We start from the raw sequence: 22,025 nt of genomic DNA, 5'->3' as shown, positions 1-22,025 counted from the left end.
GATAATTTCCTCTCTTTTGCAGTCACACATGTATGTTTATTTCAAACAATGAGGCATTCAAGTACACTATTTAATCCCACATTGGTCATGGGATTGCTTTTGGACTCCCAGGAGCTGGATCTAAGTTTAGAAACTGTACCCCCCACACATACCTTTTACATTCTGCAGAAGCAGCAACACCTTTTGGCTGATTCTGTGCCTGGTCCTATATTTTCCCATGTAAGGAACGGCAGTAGGCCATGCACCACAGCTCTCTTATGTTTTAGGTACATTTATCAGCCATTACATGAGCTGGACCATATTCTGTTTTGCTTGGGTTTATTCACAGCCAATTTGGTGAAGCCATATCCCTTACCAATACCAAAGACCATGCACCTGTCGGTGACACCCAGCACTGCTCTGTTATACCTCTTGGTCATCCTATTTAACTTTGTGCCTTCCATTGCTTATGGTCATCTCAATCAACCACATGTCAACTTACTATACGAAGGCTGTAGCATAGTCATAGTCTGTCTACACCAGTGCCCACATCGGCATTCTATGGATCACAGAGTTGCCACAGTTTGCATTTCAGTTTCATCTGTGTAGAGGATCTTGACTCCACTGATTTACGGGAGAACAGTGATGTACCCAGTCCCATTGAATTCAATACTCCAAGCAGCTCCCAAAGAAATCATCAAGATGGTCAGTGTATTGAGCTCAAAGTCAGCAATACTGAGCCTCCTTAGGACCCAGAGGAAGACATAGGTCCAAAGACGCAAGTAGGTGACGTACATGTTAACCACACAATGGAAGAGTCCCAATCTGGTGTTCTATCAGCTTCTGACCTCCTGGGCTCTTACTCCACCACGACCTTTGAACCCAAATACTAGCCATGCTGGACAAAGACAAGGCTTCTAGTTTGCAAGCACTTGTGCTCTCAGCCAGTGACTTTTTCCCTTACCAGGGGCGTTCCAATGTAATTAATGCCCAGCTGTTTTTTCAGTTACATCTAGGCACAGAGACTATCTATCTAAATTATTATCATGCAAGAGTTAATCTAGTGTCACACAATAGGGCCAATTTTTACTGTAGAGGCAAATGCAGAAAGTAACAGCTGTTGATTTATCTATGTAGCCTAGGGTTTCAGTAATGTCCCCTGCTTTTAACCCTTTTTCATGTAGGTCCAAAAAGAGAAGGTAGACAAATATTGCATAGGAAAAAGACAGTATCAGATACTTAAGAATGCAACTCATTTGACGCTGAAAAGGAGCCTCACCTAAGCAGTTGATTTTTGGATTACGGTTTCATGAAAGTCCACAGACACAAAGCAATGTGAACTACCCAGTTCACAAAGTACGTCATACCGCCCAAGCTGTACTGCTTCTTTATCAAAAAAAGAGCAGGGATAATTTACCAGAATTATGTCTGTATATTCCACAGAGTTCTATTTAGTTTGGAGGGCATGGTGCTGAGGTGCTCACTGTTATAGAAGGCAACTTAAGCTTAAAACAATGCTGTAGTTTGGCGTGATGATTACAGGGTAAGTAAAGCAGCTCCCTCAGAAAACCTCAGAACATCTGCAGGTTTGTTGTGCAATTCATGAAAAAAAAAAGAAAAAACCTAAATCCTGTCATACTTTGGTAAGAGATCTGATAATATTTTGAGTATTTTGTTAATGGACATGAATTCAACTTTCATTGGCAAACTCATTAGGGATGAAAATCCGCTTCAGCAGATAGGGTCAGGTCTAAATCTTTGTACCATGTGAATTTACATCTGAATCTCCAAATCAGGACCAAAACAGTACTAAAACACTGACTAAGCTAAGATTAGCCTCTACATTTATTTTCCTGGAAGAACAACATATACTAGGAAGGAATAACAGTTGAACAAAGTTTGAAAGACAAATCAAAACATTAGGCCAGTGAATTAAAGGTAAATCAACCATATCTGGGCCAGAACAAAAATGAAAAAGTGCTGTAACAAATCCTTGGGTCATTTCTAGTTAGGGTTTTTATTTTTTTACTGTGAGACAAAGAAGTTGGACCACATACACAACCTGAGAGTCCACATGATTGTTTTATTTACTGCTGATACACAAGGAATGGGTTGGGACTGGTATGCTATTAGGCTAAGCATTAACATGTTTGCCAGTCCCTGTAATAGCCAAGCAATTGTGAAAAAAAGTAGCAAAAACATTAAGTTCTGTTGCTCCTTGGAAAAGGCTGGGCCTCTGTTTTGATGAACTGTTGTCTTCCTCCTCTCTGACTATAATCAAATTCCCTCTTTGGTTCCACTCTTCTGTCTTGCATAGCATGTATCTTGCTGTCAGTCTATGGCAACTTATGATTGACTTATGCACATGAAGCTGGATGTTGGGCCACAGTCATACAATGTCGAAGAAATCTACAGCATTTCAGTGTATTGTATAAGCTGTATATAAGCATTATAAGGTCACTTTCATGATAGTAGGGCTGGAAGTTCTGCATACTTAGAGCAATTAAATTAGGGATTTTAGGGTAACCAGAACAACAGTGAAAATCTCATGTCACTGTGATTATAGTTGAAAAATACAACATTGTGAAGGCTACTATTTACTTTAAAGATCCAATGTTCTATTGGTATTGCCCTTGAGACTGCTCCAGTGACTGCTCCACCCAGAAAACTTCCATTTCATAAGAGACAGGTTCTGCAAGAACTAAATCTGCTCAGAATTACAGTCCTTCTGAGGTGAAAAACCCAGAACAAAGTTTGTGCATCATTTAACCCTTCAGAAAATGGCTTAGAACATTGCTGATCCACACACAAGATTCAGCTGAATTTCTGTTGCGGTTGACCTCCATTGACAGCAAGAAGCTAAAGCTAAGCACCCAGTGAGCTATCATGGATGCTGTCACGAGCTATCAATACACAAGGATAAAAAGATAGGACACAGCCAGTATGAGAATCAAGATTTACATCTTTTCCCTTCATGGTCTATAGGATCTCATTGGGTCCTGCTCCCAACTGGGTAGATGGGACAGTTCCACAGACAGCTCTTTCTTGATAGGCCATCCCCAGGCTGTGAAAAATGGAGCCAAGTTCTTATTCACCTGCTGAGAAAACTTTTGTGCCCATAAGTTCATCTTAGAAGGGTTGTCTTTTGGGATGGTGGACATTTTCTGGTAGTCAGAGAAGAGATTGATGAAGGGGTCCCAACCAAACCCTTCCTGCAACTGATGGAGAAGAATACATTGTAAAAAGAATGAAATTCTCATTTCACTGGCAGTATACCTGTGTTGTAAGCAATAGAAAATCCCATAGGTTTCTGCAGTGGTTTTTAGAATAAATGTATTGTTAGATGCACACATCCAACTTTCAGGCTTCAGAGGATAATTCAGAGCATTAGATACAGAAAAATACACCTTCCCATTACAATGGCCTCCTAAAACAGTCAAAAGATGCACTGGGAGCAGGCAGAAACGCCATCAACCTATTATATAAGCTGCTGCTTTGAGCAGAGGAACGCTTCTTCTGCAGTGAAAAAGCATCAAAGAAGACACCAACAGAAAACCTGGAAAGAAGGAGCGCAGGAGAACAAGGAGCAATCAGAAAACAGGAAGGAGAGATTGTGAGCAGGGCATGCTTTGGCTAGGAATAAGAACAAAAGGGATTCAGAGAGAAAAATTGCTATTGCTGTTGCAACAACCTACACTGTTGCTCAAGATAAGCTTACTATGAAGAGCTGACTTGGAATAACAGCATGAGAGGATGCAGAATGTCTACTCAATGTCCATAGTTCTTTACAGCACCATGACTTACATCTCACTTTCTGATACGAAACAGATTGACACTAAACTGCATTCCACAAATTCTCCATCATGCTGAAACAGCTAAGCAGTTCAGCACTTATACCTTAGGCAGAAAAGGTATAACAGGCAGGTTATCTACCTTTGATAATTCCTTATTAATATGAAAACTCCTGGTGCTGTGACTAGCTCTGGACTAGGCAGTTCCTATGAGGATTAAGGGAAAGAGGAAAGTGAAAAATCTCTCTTTTATGCTCCTCAAGATAATAGCACTTCAATCTAGAACAGACTTCTTGATTTAGAGTCCTGACCACAGTGAGGGATCCAGTTACATGTGCAGGAGGATAAACAGAACCTGTTTCCTTGTCACTTCATGGACTACACTGGCTCTACTCAGAGCATCGGCTGATATGAACACCCTGCTCTTTGCTATGTTCTGCAGAACCTAGCCATGTAACTCACCAGGGTACTGCTAGAATCCTGGCTCTTGTACACACTTTACAATCTCAAGGGTCTTTTTACCAACTAGGTCAATGTCCCACAGGAAATCTGCAGCAGATTAAAGAGCTGTGCCCAAGTTTGTTCACCCTTTTCCCATGCTGTGTAACAAGGAGCAGTTCCTGTTTCTGCCACAGGGAAAAAGATTTGTGTACTGCACTAAGCCCTCTCCCTGAGCGGCTAAGCCCAAGTCTGGCAAAGGAAGGTTTTCAGGAGACATCAGCATTAGACACTCTGTTGTACACCTCTCAGGTGCTTTCTGGACCCAGCATGAACCCAGACTGTAAGTAAACACAAGACATGACAGCTACAGTCACCAAGCCGCAGACATTCTTCTGACACAGGCTTCACTGACTGCATTAATACACCTGCTTTTCCCAGTTACCTGCAGGTATGTTTCCAGAGCAGTCCACACCTTCCAGTCCTTCAGTTGAGCACCGTTCTTCAGATACTCTCTTATCCTTTCCTCCCGACACTGTGACTTCAGAGCCTGATGGGCCTGATGCCTGGGAATCCTCAGCACCTTCTCATGAACATAGACCGACCAGAGGTTGCAGGTGGCCTCTGTGGTATGAGGAGGAAACTCCCATCCTTGCTGCTGTTGATTGTGTCCCAGCTCATGGACAGGACCCCAAAGACCAGTAGTTTGCATATGCTTCACATCTAACATCTCCTTCACCGAATCTAGGTGCCCCATGATGGGGTAGCCAGCATGCATCCAGCCTGCAGGAAAGACAGGTACCAACACACATCATAAGTGATCACCCCAATGCCTCTTAGACATAAATGACTGTGTATTTTCCTTTCAATTCTCTAGTGCCTTTCCTTCATCTCACATATCACACCATATTACCACGAATGAAAACTTTTTTCCTTTGTGAGATACGGAAATACTATACTGCACCCTAACAAATAATCAAATAAACAGTATAAAGGTAGTACTGCTAGAAGGGTCAGTTAAGCACAGTTTTACACAAGCATAAGCTCATGGTTGGACTGAAGTTGAGATTTCAGGACGAAGGAAAAAGCCTGACTGTTGCCCACAATACACCTGAACTCTCACAAACTGAGCACAGTTGATGTCAATCCAACCATGCAATAATGTGGTTCAGCACCCTGGCAGAGCTTGAGTCTTCCTGTGCAGAGTATGGATACTGCATGTCTGTGCTCCAGTAATCAGCAGTATGGATGAGACACATGGAAGTCACAGCTTGTCATGCTAAAGGGCTGAAAGCTGGTCATGCTTAAGCCTGTTTTTAACCTCAGAGAGAGCTATTTTATAAACAACTTCCTAGCATCATGCTAGGCAAGAATCTTGCACTGCAAGGGATTTTATTTAAGTCTCCTTGCTGTCTTCGTTCCTAATTTGTCCTTATTTTTGAAGATTCCCAAAACTTTATACAAGAGTCACATACCTGAACTCAAACACCTATTGTAGCAGGGGATTAAGCAGCCCTTTACACTCACTACATAGGGAGCCTACACAACTTTCTTTGTCTACAACACCCAGGTTGTAGAGAACATGAAGCAAGTTTGAGAACATGAATGGCAAGCCCCTTCCTGCAGGAACCATTTAAGATCTTGAGCTCCCTCTTTTTTTTAGTAAGACGGATACATGTATTTAGCAGCCACTGGCACCTAAAAAGATCAGGTCCAAAAATGTGAGTGAAACCATTTATTCCACCCAAAACACAAAGGAATTTTATGTCTGCAGACTATGATTTTTAAACTGGCATTTGCTCCCAAGATGTGCAACAAATTCTTTCCATGTGGCTTAGCAAAGGGTTAGGACATTAATGTTCATGCCAAGCCCTCGTCTCATTGTGGAATGATGAATTTATCCATCTATTTTGAAAAACAGCTGAACAAAACTTGCATTGCAGAGTTCCACATTTACCATATAGTTTGACTGTAGGTAAAATCCACTTAGTTTAGAACTAGGGAGCTCAGGAGGGCATGGAGCAACAGCTGCAAAACTACAGAGTCATGAGCTTTGACAGTGATACTGGTTCTAATTCTCCATTGCCATCACCTCGGGCACATATCTTTTCTGGCGAAGCTTTGCCCACAGTAACCACCAATACCTGTGGAGCAGGTAGGCACACACAGGTCCAAGAGTTGGCACTGAATGTGTGAGAACAGTCCTGTGGCTGAGGCAGGGCAAAACCAGAAATCAGACTGCTGTCTCCCAGTTTTACTAACTCTACAGTGCACTCAGGAGGGAGAATGAATGAGAACTACACGCAAGTCAAAGCCACTGTAGTCAGTAGCTCTGCCTCTTAACACAAGCAGGCAGAAGAAGAGCTGAGCGAGACAACGCTCAGAGAGAGTGGGAGGCACCTGAAAGGGTCAATACATTTTTCAAACCCTCCCTTACCATGTTTTCATCCTGATGAAATAGCTCACAATTATGCATGGGTCACAGTCATTTAACACGTTACATATATTCCCAGCCTGCGCCTTGCAAAACAACCTTGAAGTAACAGACATTGGTGCTAGAGGCCACTTGTCTCTTAGCCCTTGAGAAGGCCACATGGCAATGTACCTACCACATGAGATCTGGACATCTGTTACAATCCTTTCTGGCCTTGGGAATTTTGTTGGTATGGCTGCCAATTTGCTTATTGCCACCATGATCTCGTTCCACAGGGTCAGCAGTGGCTGTGGGTTCTCCATGTGCCGGATGCTGTCAGATGGCACTGTCAGGATGAGACTCTCCACAGCCAGTTCTGCCCAGGGAGCAGGGTAGTGCCGGATACAGGCTTTCCACTCTCTTTCACAGGTCTCCCCTACGTGAATAACACAGAAAAGTGGGTTAGCACAGATCTGACTTTTGAACATGCTCCCAGAGGTTAAGCTGGAGAAAGAGACCACAGTCACTAAATTCTCTTAGAAAACAGTATGTGGTAGTTGCATGACTGAGGTGGTGGCTTTTAGCTAGTTAATCCTTATGCTGTGCTTGAGAAGTCTCCTCAGGCTCTTTAATGGGTGGGAAACAGACAGAAAAGGACTGGTATATAACAGAGTAGTAGCATAGCTAGAACAGATCCCTGTTTTTCATCTGAGAACAAGAAGTATCAGGCTTCTCTAGTGTCTCTTGATGACCTCATTTCTTCTTCTTCATCAGAGATTTGCTGTTTCATATAACAACCCTGGTTTTCTTTAGTCTGACAGAAGAGCAAGAAGAAACGGTGTAATAGAAGAGACACTGACAGCAACATGGGAAATTCAGCAGAGATTTACTGTAGAGACTAGAAATGGCCGTACGGGGGCACAGTAAAGCAGGCAGAAGTCAAAGCAAGCTTTATTGAGACAGAGGGTCAGCCTGTCTCCTTCCAACACAATGGTTTCCATCAGAAATGACAACTCCAACATCCAAGAAATGCTGGTTTGGACAAACCCTGCCCATTTTGTGACAGCTCCTTCACCTGTCTCCTGCCATGTAACAGGCGCAGTGTGACTAAGTCCTGGAATCCCAGAGGACAACGAAGCAAGGAAACTAAATACAGATATTCCTAACCCCAGGCATTTCTAAGCTATTCCTAAGCACAGAATCATCCTTTCTTTCAGGCACAGGACAGCAGCATCTTTGAACAGTGCTAAGGAGAAAGGCACCAAGGTAAACAAACCTACCAAGCTTGAAGAAAGGAGCTCTGACTGCCCCTTCCACTGTGATGGGCACTTTTCCCAGGTTGCTCTTTGCTGGTACTACGATGTAAATGAGGCCACCCCAGAGGCAGGAAACAGTCTGTTTCTGGCTGGCAATATCACATGTGCGTATTACCACTGGGGCCCGTTTCAGCTCTGTGGCATGAGAGAGGTCATCCGTGTGACACCCAATCTGAACCTGGAAAACAGGAGGATAGGAACAGCTGGTCAAAGGGCTCCAAGTGTGACTTGGCAGACCAACCACAACACCTTGAATCATCTGCTGCAGCACTGTCCCTGCAGGGGACACACACAGGAGGCCTTCCAGCCTAGTGCAAGTTTTCATCCTGTGGTGACAAGAAGCAGCAAACAGAGTGAAAAAAAACACTGGTGAAGTTTAGTGCTATCCCTATCTCAGGCAGTCTTACAGCTATACTCCCATTATTACTGGCCCAACTACAGCTTTCACCAGCAGTTCAGGGTACTGCAGTGACATCTGTTGTTGCATTGTACTTGCATTGCTAATTCCTTCACCCTTCACCAGCACCAGTCACATTCTGTAACATATGAGTTGGAGAGATGTGATCACTGTTGGCTTCTTTTATTGTGCCTCATCCTTGCTCCTCATAGAGTAAACCAGACAGCATGTGGCTGTAGAGCAACGGAGAGAAACTGGAGAGAAACACCTGAGTTTATTTTGCATGTCAGCTGCAGGGAGCTCACTGCAAAAAAAATATCCAAGCAGGTAAGCATTTATCTGCTTGTTCTTTGCAGAGAACAAGATCCCAAGTAACCAGTTTATACCTGATCTGGATACATCTACACAGCAATAGTGACAGCACTGTGCAAGTACCTTATGAGAGATCTGGAGAGACAGAACTCAATTTGATGCATAGAAGGACTCTCTGTATCTTGGCCCTGAAAATCACCTTGATCAGTTCTCTTTGCACAGTATCTTGGCCCTGAAAATCACCTTGATCAGTTCTCTTTGCACAGTAACAACAAAACCCACCAATACAGATGCCTTCAGTAGGAAATGACTGAAAAGGCAGCAAAACCAGTGAGAAAAACCTTCTTGATGCTATTTTTGAATGCTCACCTGACAAATACATGGGTGTAAACAGAAGCCAAATTAGAGACAGCTTACCTTTAGGCCAGCACTCACCACCTGGCAAGGGAACGATATAACTGCTGTGTGCCCTTCAGGGGCATAGAGTCCTGTACTCCTCCAGGCTGTCTTACCTAAAATGTAAGAGAACACAGTCTTAAATAGCCCAGCACTTCTTTGTCCTGAGGTTACAGATTCTGGAGATTTCAAGCTGCAACAAAAGACTCTTCATTCATTTTATTTTCCCTTGCTCTACACTCACAGAACTGTCTCAGGTTTTACCCAGCCTGTCAGAAATACAGTTTTAAAGCAATAGGGTACCAGTGTGAAGATCATCACACCACTAGCAAGCAGGCCCACCCAGACTTGAACTTCTGTAAATGCCAAGCTTAAGTGTGTTTATTAGTATCTTTCAAAAATAATAATCATCATAAACAAGAAAAAAAGAGAAGAAACCAAAACCCCTACACCCCTCCACTCCCACCCTCTTACCCTAAAGGCCTCAAAAGAGGTGCATATTGTGGTGGTATTACGCATGTCTGAAGTTGTAATGGTCATAAAACATTTCCTAAATAACAGACCAACAGTGACACTGCATTTTTCCTTACTGACTGGCCCAGCACCAGGAATTCCCATTTCTAGCTGCCTTGAAGCTATGAGAAAGCCTAAAATGCTTTGCTATGCTAGGTGTAACTGTAAGATGAGTATCCCACCATACCACTACAATTTATAGTGGTTTTAGACAGTCTTCCCATGGAAATGCAAGTCTCCTCTGCCTAAGTCTCTGTAACCATTTGTGATACACAGAACAAAACTGATTCATCTCTATTGTACTGATCAGGCAAAATCCACTCCCTAATTCTGACATAAAGTTTACTCAAGCATATTTCAACGCAAACAGCAGAAGTCCTAAAAAAGAGCTGAACTGTCATAAAGCACCCAAATGACAGCCTTTCCTGCCCTCTAAGAAGGCACGACTGGTTTTGTCAAGCAAAACCTAATCCAAGGAAAAATGCGAATTAGACCATATCACAATGTTTCACCAATTTTTCTCAGTTTTGCTGAATTTGCATCAAAGGCAGTTTTGAAACGGTGTCCAGGGTTTCCTAGCATTTCTTTTGTTTATGCAAAATGATACAAATTCTGAGCATTTCTGGTCAAAAATACTGTGCCCGATCCAATATATTCAGCCTCATTTTCACCCCGAAACCAGACCTTCACTCCATCAACTGTGCTAACACAAGCTGTGAGACTGTGCTACAACTTGCCGAAATTATCAAGATAAAAACCAAGCCTGTAGTTCCTAACTCCTACCTCTTCCTAGGATGGCCCCACGGACAGTTGTACCAGCACAACTATGGCAACAGCAACCTGCAACTTAGAGACTAGGGTTTCTCAAGGAAGCTTTCTTGCCAAAGCCATTGTGTTGTCCAGGTACCCTGAGGCACCTCTGATAGGCGGGTCTTCTGCCGAAAGTGATAGTGCCCCAACAGTGAGGAAACAGGACTTTCATGGGGTGTTTCAGAGTGCTGAAATCAGGGCTGGTCACATAAACAGCCTGTCTGCCACTACAGAGAGGACAGCCTCCTCACAAGTCTACAGTGAAACCGCACATCTGTGCTCGTGTTCAGATGTGCGCAGACACATGGACGCTGAGGACAGACACCCCACCAATCCCCGCAACAGGATGCCAGAAAGAAGTGAGATATGCTCCTCACCTGGGTTTGTGCCATCAATTTCCACAGTGATAGGACTGGCACAGACCCCAGCAGCAGATTTCTGCACTAGGGCTGCACTGTCTGTCATGGTTAAGGACAGCTCAGTTGCCATGCACAGAAGGACTGCCTCTTTGGAGTTGCTCTTGACAGGGCACTGCTTGCTGACCTGCGGGATCCCGCTTCTCTGAAGCACTTTGGTCAGGATGCGGTGGAGCGAAGCATACGCAGGGCAGTTATGGGCTGGGATGTGCAGAAAGGCAGCGCAGTCTTGTGCTAGCCTTTGCAGCCAGTCCTTCATGGGGGCCTGGACCTCCTCATGCTTGTCTACATGCCTGCTGAAAAGAGCGAGTGCCTTGCGGAAGTGGTAGTGCTCCCCAGGCCCCACAGGCAGGTACTTAGCTGCCTTGGTGCTCTGCCCCAGGATGCTCAGCCCAAAGCGATTCAGGATTTTGTTGCCGGGATATTGTGCCACAGCAGCTTTGCCGCAGTTCTGGGAAGCCCAGTACCAAGCCTGGCCCCCGATCAGTAGGCCACCTCCCTCTGCCACAAAAGTGTGAACCCTCTCCGCCTCTCTGATGCCGTGAGAAGAGCAGCAGTACACACTCATGTCGCCTGTCAGCTGTGACACCTGCGACTTCACCTTTCCCTGGGAGAGGAGGCTACACAGTTTCTTCAGGCTGGTATCCACACCCACCAGCCCCTTTTTCCCAGCATCCAGCCAGTAGATAGCATTGAGCAGGAATCTGGACAGCTTTGGGGAGAACAGCTGGCTCTCATGGCTTGCCAGCACAACACGGCCTCGCCCATAGCGTCCCGCAGCTAAGAGGCAGCGGTGTGAGCTGTCCAGGCAGAGAGGGAAGCAGAGTTCGCCGTGCACCAGTAAGGTGGAGGGTATGCCCCCAGTCACCAAATCCAACTCCAACACACCGTTCAGGAGAAACTCAGCATCACGGCTGAGGTTGGCCTGGTGCCTGCAGAACCAAGAGAGGTCCAGATTAGCCGCAGCCTCAGAATCTTTTGCACAAAAGGCCACCTTGCACAGCTCACCCTCTTCTTATTATTTATCCTAGTACATTATGTTATCAGTTCTTTCATAAAAAATAAAATATTCACCAGTACCTCATTTTTCCCTTTTTAAAGCCTCAGTTTTTACAGCCAAGCAAATCCGTAAAGATCTCAGCACATATTTAAAAGAACAGAGATAAAGAAGAGGTCGAAACAAAGTTTCAAGACCTATGAAGAGCAGCTTGACAATCTAAATCCATTGCATAAACTAAAAAATCAGAACACCTTCTGTATTGTTTAAACTGCAAAAGATGTGGGAACTGGCACGTCATTTATCTCATCATTCTGTTACCTCCTAAACAGAAACTTTCTCCATTTACCCTACCCTGGTCATTATGAACTAGGCAAGCCCAAAAGGTTTCTGTGTGCCTTGTTGAGCTAGGCCAGATGGGCAAGATGGACAGGCAGACACACAGCCAGAGAAATAATAAGTGACTAGAAAATGAATCAGGGCTCTAACACAATCCCCACATTACTGATAGTTGGCCTCCACAATGTAAAGAGATTATACTGTGTAAGGCCCTCTTATCTCTGCTATTTCCAAATGACTCCTGTATGTTACTGTGGAGAAAGACACGTTGAATTACTTTCATTTACTTTGCTTACACTTTCTCCTGGTTCTGCCAAACATGGTTTTCCCCCAAATCCTGCAAAAAATCTGTTGTTACATGGCCACTGCAGCCAACCCAGTAAGAATAAACAATGCCACCCTTCTGCATGCCCATAGGGCAGGAATTAAATCTGCAGCTTCCCACTGGTTATTACTTCACTGAGACCCTTTGTCAACACAGTGTGTACCCAGGCATATGGCACAGTACGTGCCTCAGACAAACTGGGAGCATGGAGATTTCCTGCCCACAGCCTGTGTCAGGAGCGGAGAAGAGATGTGGCACAGAGCCCACCTCCTCAGCCATTTGATAGCCCCAAGGTTCCACTTGCAGAAGGTGAATTTCTGCGATCAACAGGCTAAACAGGTTTAGCAGATGCCAGCCACACCCTGGCCCAGAGGGCTAGCCTGGTGCTCCATCTCCAACCTGGTTTTGAACTGTGGGAAACTTGCCCTGAACCTGTACACACGTGTTGGGAGAGGGAGAGGTACCTCCTCCTGTCCCCATGTTCTGTGTTGTACTCAGACACATTTTGTCAGGCAGTTTGCTCTAAAAGACGGCTCTCCTCTTCTCCTTCCTCTTCCAATGAATTCCCCAGGCCTGGCCCAGCTGTTCTGGAAGCAAAGACACCTTACTTTCTGATTGCAACCAGTGGAGAGATTCCCCTTCCATTAGAAAAAGACAGTTGTATCCCACCCTGGCTATTAAAGAACCAGCATTCACCATCGTCCTCATTTTTCACCTCAAGAATCTTCTATAAACACCTCACCTGCATAACCTAATCAGTTGTTTAGATGGAGAGCAATTCAGATACTTACGGGACAACTAATGGGATCTTGGGAATTTTCTTGGCAACTTTGAAGATGCCTTTCTCCACAGCATTTCCTGTGAAGTACACACCAGCCACACTGGTCACCTGGTTCCCAGGGAATTCAAACAGCACCTTCTCCTTGCCATGTTGACTAGCCCAGTACCAGGCTTGGCCACCAACAAGCAGCCCTCCGCCTCCCTTTAGAAACTCAATCAGGTCTTTTGCCTGCGTGCAGTCATAGGCCTCCATACAGTACACCCCCAGGGAGGGACTAAGCTCTGCCCCAACATGTACTTTGGTGCCAGCCCCGAGTAGCAGCTGGGAGAGGGAATCCAAACGAGGATGGACCCCAACCAGGGCCTCGGGGGAAGGCTTGAGCCACTCCACAGCATTTGTGAGGAACTGGTAAAACTTGGAGTCCTTCAAGATTCCTTCATGGGAAACAACCACCATCCGGCCCTTCCCATACTGTGAAATAGCAATCAGAACCTGCTTCTTAGAGCTCAAAAGTACAGGATAGGCATCCTCTCCAACAAGCAGCAATTCACAAGGAACAAAACCACCAGTGAAGTCCCATGGCCCGACACCATTTACTAACATCTCATAGGTGGCAGAGGGCTTCATCTTCAGGTCACACCTATCTGGTGGAGAGAAGACAGTCAGTACAGAATGGCTCAGCAATCACAAACAGCTGTAACAACCCTAGAGAGTCATTTTTCTGTTGTCTAGTAGGAACTCCAAACACATGGCAACCATTTACTGGAAATGGCTTTGTGGGCACAACTTTTCCAGATATTTGAATTCTTTTTGTTTGCTTGTTTGACTTTGTTATCAAACTCTTTACAATTTAAACAGGAGCCACAAGTATATCAAGATGATGGAGGAAAAGAAAGTGATTGTTTCAGTAAATTCTGCTATGCATCATGGAGGAGAACAGGGAAATAAAAGTATTCACTTTCCCATTAATGATTTATACAGAGCAGGAGAGTGCCAGAGGCTCCAGGAAGTCTACAAGGAACTTGCCTGATAGAGGTGGTTTACATGGAAATAGCCAGGAATTTAAAAGACCTTATCAACACAACACATGGCATAATTCAAACATGCAGTTCACATTTTAATTCCTAATTGGATACATACTGAGCTGCACACAGTTGCTGCGAGATGATATTCCAAAATTGTACCTCTGATCAGGCACTGTGAGCCCTTGATTAGTATTAGGAGGTGCTGCGAGTGGGAGGAGAGGCAGCAGAAATTACGGAGACAACCAACTCCCCTGGAGTAACTGTGAATTTAAGTCACAGTACCTAGACGAGCAGGTTTGAGCATAGGAGATTCATGCGCTAGTTCCCTGATCCAAAATGCCCCATGATCTCAAGGAAAAAATTTCCCTCTTCTGTAGCTTTGTTTCACCTGTTCTCCTGTCTACAAAGTAAGGAGAGTGGTACTGACCTCGACTGCCCAGCCCTTTGAGGTCTATGGGTCAAGTGCTTTATTCAGGCTTCCTCAGTTTGAAAGTTTAGCTCAGGTCTTCACCGGTTATCTTCTGCTGAGCCTAGGCGGCTGTGACTGTGAAAACAGGAAGGTTTTGGGGCAGAGTACGGCTCAGTCACACCCAGTTCCTGCCATTCAGGATTCACAAGGCTGACTTGGAGCACAATGCCTGTGGCAAGGGAGGGAGCTGCTCCGGGGCCAGCCCGGCCGTTTCCCTGGCAGCACCATGCCAGCACTGGAGCTGCATTCTCTGATCTTCACATGCATTTCAGATCTGGCTACCCTGAAAGCAAATTCTTGGCATGCAAACACAGGGAAATAGAAAAATCCTTGGAGAAGCAGCATCCTTGATTTGGATTTGTCACAAGCCACGGGGTGCTTGGAAACAGCAACCTGAGCAAGAATGACAGTACAATTCCCATTGCTTATCCTCTGGACATGCCTGCAAGCTCCTGGTTTTTTTTTCACCCAGACTCTCGTGGGACTCCACTGTTGTTTTACATAGGATTTATGAGTCAACACTGCTGATTAGCATATGATAAAAATTACATTGCCCAGTAATTTAGTGCTGGTTTGCTAGCTTAGTCTGAATTCCAGCTTTGTTTTCCCAGGTTTGAATAAGCCCTACATTTAAAGACAAACATAAAGGCAAACACGAGGTCTAAGTGGTTTAGGTTGTTTTACCAGGAGTCATGCAACAGAGTAGTGACACGGCTTGGGAAAAGACTAACGTTTTTTTCTGGTGGCTTCTGTGAATTTGATACTAACGTACTGATACACTGACCCTAGTGTAGGGGAGAGAAAAATAAGGTGGCTAGTTTCAGCAATTCGTATTCTACAGAGGACTACCCTATAGGACTAGGTTTGTAGTATAAAACAATCTTGACTTATTAGCTCGCATCCTTCTTAACACAGGATTTGAAAGCTAACATCCTAAACTCCACGCAAATAAAACGATGGGTGCTCCCTGGCATTTTTCCAGAACAAGGTGTGGTTGTCTTGGTAAGGATTTGAATTCTCTCTTAACCTGAATGCAACTATCACCATATAACAGAATTCCCAATTTCTATGTAATCACAATTTCTCTGTTTCCATTGTATTAACCATTTTAGTGTGGAGAGAAGGAAGGAGAGAGTACTCATTAGACCCCAAGCAGACACAACTACAGATGAACTCCTCTTTCTACAGAGAGAAGGGAGAAGACCCAGCAGGCACAGATAACACCTGTGTTGAACAAGAATCGTAGGATGCTGCAGGAGACTGAGCTGTATGTCATGTTACATAGGAGGGAAACAACTATGAGATCTGTGCACAACACAGAGGGAAGAGAAATATCTTGGTTCCTAGCTGCCTCCCTTCTTAACACGGAAGTGGAAGCTCCCCATGACAGTGTCTTGAGTGAGTTAAAGATTCAGTTCCTTGTCTTCCCTCCTGCCCCTGCCACCTCTCACATCCAGAGAGATGCCACATCCACTTCCCGCAGATCTGAGAATATCGAGACTAAGTATTGGAGCATACATTTATAAATCCTGCCAGATTACTAATTCTCTCCTAGTCTTTCTTCTGCCTCTGAAAATGGGACAAAATTCTGAGGGGACGTACATGGGCTTCATTAAATGCAGACTTCAGATTGCATCATCTGCTGCCCAAGAAGCCATCATACCCAGGCAAAAGGGATGTGGTACACAGGAAGGGATACCCCTTGGTACACTCAGGAGGGATATCTCTAGGAGAAATATAAGGTGGGGGGGGGGGGCTCTAAGGATGCGTAAGGGAAATAGCCTTTGAATGTCAGATGCTCGGTCACTTTGGGGTGAGTCTCTGAGGTCCTTGTAAAGCCTGTGAGGATCTTCATGAGTAAAAAGTAGGGGACTATGTGATACCTGAGGGAAAAGACAAAAGGCACAGGACAGCCACCAGGTGGATCACTTGTTAGGAACACAGGCAGCCTAAGCAAGTGAGACAATTCCTAGGGATTTGTCTGCTGTTCTAAATACGGTGACTCTTGGGCTTTCCAGTCTTTCCTGTCTTGCAGATTTACAGTCTATCTGCCTGCACCATAACCAAGCACCAGGTATGCTTCAAAGTCTCCAAGACTGAACATCTCAGGTATGTTCTGCATGCTTCTCCACCCTTTTCAACAGCTCTGAAAGCATAAGCACAATGAAGTGAACTGCTCAAAGCTACTGTAAAAAGAAGGCACCTCATGGAGGTCACAGAAGCATAAAATATCTCAAGTTTGAAGGAAAACACATGAATCATCAAGTTGAACTCCCTGCTCCTCACAGGATTACCTAAAATTAAACAATATTACCAAGAGTGTCATCTAGATGCTCCTTGAACTCTGACAGGCTTGGTGCCATGACCACTTCTCTGGGGAGCCTGTTCCAGTGACTGACCACCCTCTCAGTGAAGACCCTTCTCCTAATGTCCAAGCTGAACTGCCCCTGACACTACTGGAGAAGTGCAGTGGAGAAGTGGGAGGCAGCCAAGCCAGAAAGCTCGCATGGGAAAGACAAATTTAGAAAAAAATACACCAAAAAAAGCATTTCTAACGTTATATAACAAAAGTCAAAGAAACAAAGCTAAATGCAGCAAAGGGAAATAGAGCCAAAGAAGTAGACTAGGTTGTAAGTTAATGACAACTCTAAAATTGGGTCAAGAAAGCAATTACCAAAGGAATTTCCTTTTTTTTTTAACCACCACAGCGTTTAGTTATTATAAAAAAATAAGTACCTTTTTAGTAAAAATGCAGGAGAATTGGTCAGCTGATTTCTAAGCCTAGTAAAATGCTGCTGTGCTATCTATGGACAGATGTCTACACAAAATCCTATACAAATCTACATCTGTGATCTAAACAGGACAGCACATATCCCATAAATGAGATTAGCAAATAACAGTAAGCAGTAGAAGCACAGAACAAATCAGAACCTTACTAGAAAATAATAAAAAATCCCCAAACAAAACAAACAAGAAGTTGCCTAAATGCAAGTCCTGTGGCCTGTAGTTTTAGAAAAGTGTTGACATCTATTGGTGAACAAGAAGCAGAGCAGCTCAGAAACCTCCCGGAACTGCAGACACAGAGCCCTTTTCCAACCCCATTCTGCCATGTAACAGCTCAGACCATTTCCCTCTAAAGGATGCTTCATATTAAAGCAGGGGATGAGCATAACACCATTGTTTTCATTTGAAAAGGAGCCCAGAAGAGAGCTAACATTCTTTGCATGTGGGCCATGATAGTCTACTCTAGTCTGCAGTGATGTGGTAAAATATAAGGAAAATCATAGAATCACAGAATAGTTAGGGTTAGAAAAGACCTTAAGATCATCTAGTTCCAACCCCCCTGCCATGGGCAGGGACACACAAGTTTACCCATTCTAAACTAAAATGACAACACAGGGAAAGCAGGGATTCTGGGACAGCCCACTGAAGCTGAAAATGAAGAACAGGCAGGGTGTAACTCAGGCAGTGGGCAACAGTCACATCCTTATGGCCTGTCACAGACATGTCACACAAACTAATAGCATAGGATTAGACTGATTAAGGCTTGTACCCTACTGTGAACTTCAAGAGAAGCACCACTTACTGCAACAAAATAATGTGGAATTCACATAAATTTAACATTGCTCCCTCTGTCCAACCTGGCCTTGGACACATGGAGCATGTCCTCACCAGACTCGAGCCACACTGTGTCAGATTGTCTTCCCTGGCAGCTGGGATCAGGGGTGCTCCTGCTCATGGCTGTGCTGTTGGTCCATCTGCCAGTGGGCAGCTAGTCTGAGTCGGCAGAGTGTAATGGCTTCTGTCTATATTTCTTTCTTACGCCCCATGTTCATCCCTTTCAAGCCAATCAAGCATGAGACCAGTGCTCATGATGAGTTGGGCTCAGTTTGTGTCCTAATCACAAATTAATATTCAGGGTTGTTCCCTTTTTGGTTATTCTGTGACTTGTTATCTTATATTGTTATCTTTGAGCTTGCACAGACTTGTATTCCTCTTATTGACCTTTGTGAGAGTCTGTGGTGCCAGCTTGATCCACACAACTGGGCAAGTGAAACTCCAAGCCACAGCCTGTCACAGCAGGGCTTTGGTCAATCTACACAGTCCAGTGACTTGAGCTATGACATACCTGAAAAGTTGACCCCAAAGGTCTTTCCTTCTTGATGGGCTAGGCCACCTTGAGTTCTGCTCTTGCCTGTGTAGGACCTGTCAACAAAGCTACAGCTGAGCTGCGTTGCCCTGTGTCATCTTTCTGTGTTTTACATCCAAACCTTGCTATCTGCAGCAACTTTATTTAAACCTGTTCATAAATACAGCATGTTGCCAACCAGTTTTGGATAGCCTTCATGTCCTGGAAAGATGTTGAAGACTCTTGGTGCAATTCATTTGGTTTTCAGGACATTTAACACCCAAGCTATTCTCTGATATTTTAGGCTATCACCTCACTTGTCCTTTTGCTCTGCCTGAAGGCTATTGCCAAAATTCTTGTTTTCACCTCTCCTGAGTGTACTCACTGAGTTCTGAAATCTTCCCTTTATATTCTTACCACCTTGCTTAGCTACTGTCTTTAGTTGTCTCTACTATGTATCTTCTGAAAATAGGTCTGACATGATATTAAAGCTCCTTTCCAAAGCCACAATACTATAAACATGCCTTTTAAGGCTTAAAAGAAGCCTTAGAAGACAGGGCAGACTCTTCTAACCTATCTTCTACCGAAACATACCCCTGTGAAAGTACTACAGCATTGACATCGTCTATAAAATTCACAGCCTTTTTCCTGCTATCTCTGTTCCCTTCTCCACAAAGCCCTCCACATGCAGCCCACTTTCAACTTTGTCTGTTGCACCCTAAGGGTGGTCCTTAAGCAATACCTAAGCAGTCCTTGAAAAGTTACTACGGGACTTAATCTGCAGTATTGGGTTTACATTACTTATCTAAGAGTTTGCATTACTATGCTAAAAACAGGTGAATGGCTGAAAATATGAGATATATAAAACCTGTAAGAGATCTTCACTAAAAGCTCTCCTTTTTCACTATTTATCACTTTCCTGAATTTGGTTCTAGCACATTTGGCAGTTGTAGCTGATTTAGCAACGTTTCTAAAAAACTGCAGTTTTTAAATGCTGGATTATTAAGTATTTAACTGAAAAAGTACTAGTCTGAAACAGAAACTTCATTGCCAACCATAAAGCAGAGGACCAGAAAAATCTTACTGAAACCGAAACATAGTTTGCATGGAGACCTCACAGCAGCATTCCAGTACCTGAGGATGCTGGAGAGGGACTCTTCATCAGGGACTGTAGTGATAGGACAAACAGTGACAGGTTTAAACAGGGAAGTCCAGGTTAGATTTCTTTACTGTGAGGGTGGCAAGGCACTGGAACAGGTTGCCCATGGAGGCTGTGAATGCTCCATCCCTGGCAGTGTTCAAGGCCAGGCTGGACAGAGCCTTGGGTGACATGGTTTAGTGTGAGGTGTCCCTGCCCATGGCAGGAGGGGTAGAACTAGATGGTCTTAATGTCCTTTGCAACCCAAAGCATTCTATGATTCTATAATATATTTGGTTTATTAGGAAATCTAGGTGAAAAGTCAGATTTGACGTATTGGGAGTGCAGAGAACTTGTGTGTTAGTGGTAAGTGGAGAACATAAATTCAGTATCATACAGACTCATTACTCAGGGGACAGATGGAGAAATATCTCATGTTTTTGCTATGCCTCCCCTAACAAGACTTGCTGGACCAGAGCCAGCTTAGGTGCTTTTGAGTTCCTCAGTATATTCGGGTCTGTGCACCGAACCAGCTCTATACCACTTACAGATTTAACCTGTAACCAGGTAAATCATCCATGTTAAATTGCAAATTGACAGCAGTAGAAGCTTCTAGACTAAATGCACCCAGGAATCACACCTGGTTTTTTTTTGCCTCTCCACCTTCCCCAACTTCCTCAGTTTGAAAGTGCACTAAAGTGTATGTTTGCTTGGGGTTGAAAAGTGTGCTCAATTTCAGGGGAAACCTGTAGATTTCGCAGTTTACACCCACTTGCTAAAGTAACTACAGATTCTTTATTTAGGCTCTTCTGCTACTACTTTCCTTTGGCATCAGCAGAACCCACCTAAGACTGCTGTAGTCATTGTGCACCGAGCACAGATGCAGCTTTATAATGGCACAGAATAACTCCAGGCTGCATGCAGAGTCAGGACACACGCTCGCAGAGCTATCTCACATACTGCCACCAAGCTTTCTGCAGCCTTTCCACGGACCCCTTCTGAACTTAGAGGTCTGCATTGCCTTAAGACAGCAGAAACGCAACCCTGCAACACTGCCCACAAGGTTGTGAGCCTCTTCCCTTTTACCTACAGTGACGGGCTTTGTAACCGAAGGCTCAAACATCACACCGAAGATGCAAAAGCAGAAGGCGCATCAGCAGCCGTCTGTCCTTTCCTCTGCCAGCGGCAGGGGGAGCGTGCGGTACATCCGCTGTTCCGCAGCCCCAGATTTTGTGGCTTTAGACCCGACGGTGCGGTGAGCGACTGCGGCAGGCAAAGGGACCGCTGTGAGCCTGCCTGCTCAGTATCTGTCGAGAAAACGGATGAGAGAAGCGTTCAAGCAGGGCCGGAAAGGCGCCGCCTGATGAGGGGAGCCAGTGTTAATGGATTGCAGTGGGAGGTGGAACGCCTGTAATACTTTTTACTTAAATTATTTGTTATGTCCGAAATAATGGGCAAGTTCCTGGTCTGATTCTGCATCACTTGAAGTTAGAAACTACTTGGCCAAAAGTAGCTTACAACCTGTGAGGTTTGTGCAGATGCTAAGTAACCGCAGATAGAACCTCGCCTGCTAATGCGTGCACTAATGCTCTTCATATTCAGAAGTAGCATCTCTCTGTTGATGGATACCCAAAACCTGCAGCTGCAGGTAAAGGCACGAAATGGTGCTACTCACCCTGGTGGAGCTCACACTCCGTGCCCTGAGCATGTCTTCACTCTTCCTGCTCCGGGGTAACCAACCGTTTTTAAGCACACGGTTCCTAGCAGGATCCCCAGCTCTGCAAGCCAGGGGATGCCCGAGCTCCCCAGGTTTCATGACACGTTGCTTCCACGCCTGTTTCTGCGTTTGTTCTACGTAATCATCCACAAGCGCGCGGTGGATGAAAAAGCGAGCCCATGCATCTGCAAAGGACTACTAACACTGAGGAAGGCTGGTCTGAGTTAAGCGCAGCCAGCGCTGGGACAGCGCACCCACCCTCTTCTGTAGCGAATAAAACGCCTCTTACCCGCCCTTTCCCCCTTTTACAGGCACCGCGGCGAT

The 22,025-nt window shown here is 44.7% G+C and overlaps 1 protein-coding gene across 7 annotated transcripts; it reads right to left on the bottom strand.

Moving 5' to 3' along the window:
* Positions 1-2,042: 2,042 nt before the first annotated feature.
* Positions 2,043-21,996, bottom strand: TCAF2 (TRPM8 channel associated factor 2). 7 transcript variants are annotated; one of them, XM_061360588.1, is made up of 10 exons: positions 21,660-21,996; positions 14,676-14,792; positions 13,234-13,867; positions 12,279-12,368; positions 10,743-11,713; positions 9,064-9,158; positions 7,902-8,115; positions 6,818-7,057; positions 4,654-4,991; positions 2,043-3,197 (listed from the first exon to the last, which is right to left on the bottom strand). In XM_061360588.1, exons 3-10 carry the CDS (start codon positions 13,848-13,850, stop codon positions 2,952-2,954), a joined length of 2,811 nt encoding a protein of 936 aa, XP_061216572.1. In that variant the 5' UTR covers positions 13,851-13,867; positions 14,676-14,792; positions 21,660-21,996; the 3' UTR covers positions 2,043-2,951. The 7 variants fall into 7 exon arrangements, with proteins under 7 accessions (XP_061216572.1, XP_061216578.1, XP_061216622.1 ...); XM_061360594.1 differs by having other exon boundaries at positions 13,234-13,863; XM_061360638.1 differs by lacking the exon at positions 12,279-12,368.
* Between the last annotated feature and the right edge of the window lie 29 nt (positions 21,997-22,025).

The sequence above is a fragment of the Neopsephotus bourkii genome, unplaced genomic scaffold, assembly GCF_033783945.1.
Source record: "Neopsephotus bourkii isolate Nb327-2 ecotype Australia unplaced genomic scaffold, CSIRO-AGI_Nbou_v1 NB_107, whole genome shotgun sequence".
Lineage (NCBI taxonomy): Eukaryota > Metazoa > Chordata > Aves > Psittaciformes > Psittacidae > Neopsephotus > Neopsephotus bourkii.
The sequence above is the reverse complement of the archived record's forward strand: the minus strand, read 5'-3'. Positions and strand labels throughout refer to the sequence as shown.

What these genes read in the sequence shown, in the direction of transcription:
- TCAF2 (XM_061360588.1), bottom strand. Translation starts at nt 13,850, where the DNA reads ATGAAGCCCTCTGCCACCTATGAGATGTTAGTAAATGGTGTCGGGCCA. An exon ending in AATTGATGGCACAAACCCAG is followed by an intron (nt 9,159 to 10,742) that starts GTGAGGAGCATA and finishes CTTACATTTTAG; the next exon opens with GTAAGACAGCCTGGAGGAGT. An exon ending in TGGTGAGTGCTGGCCTAAAG is followed by an intron (nt 8,116 to 9,063) that starts GTAAGCTGTCTC and finishes CCTGTTTTCCAG; the next exon opens with GTTCAGATTGGGTGTCACAC.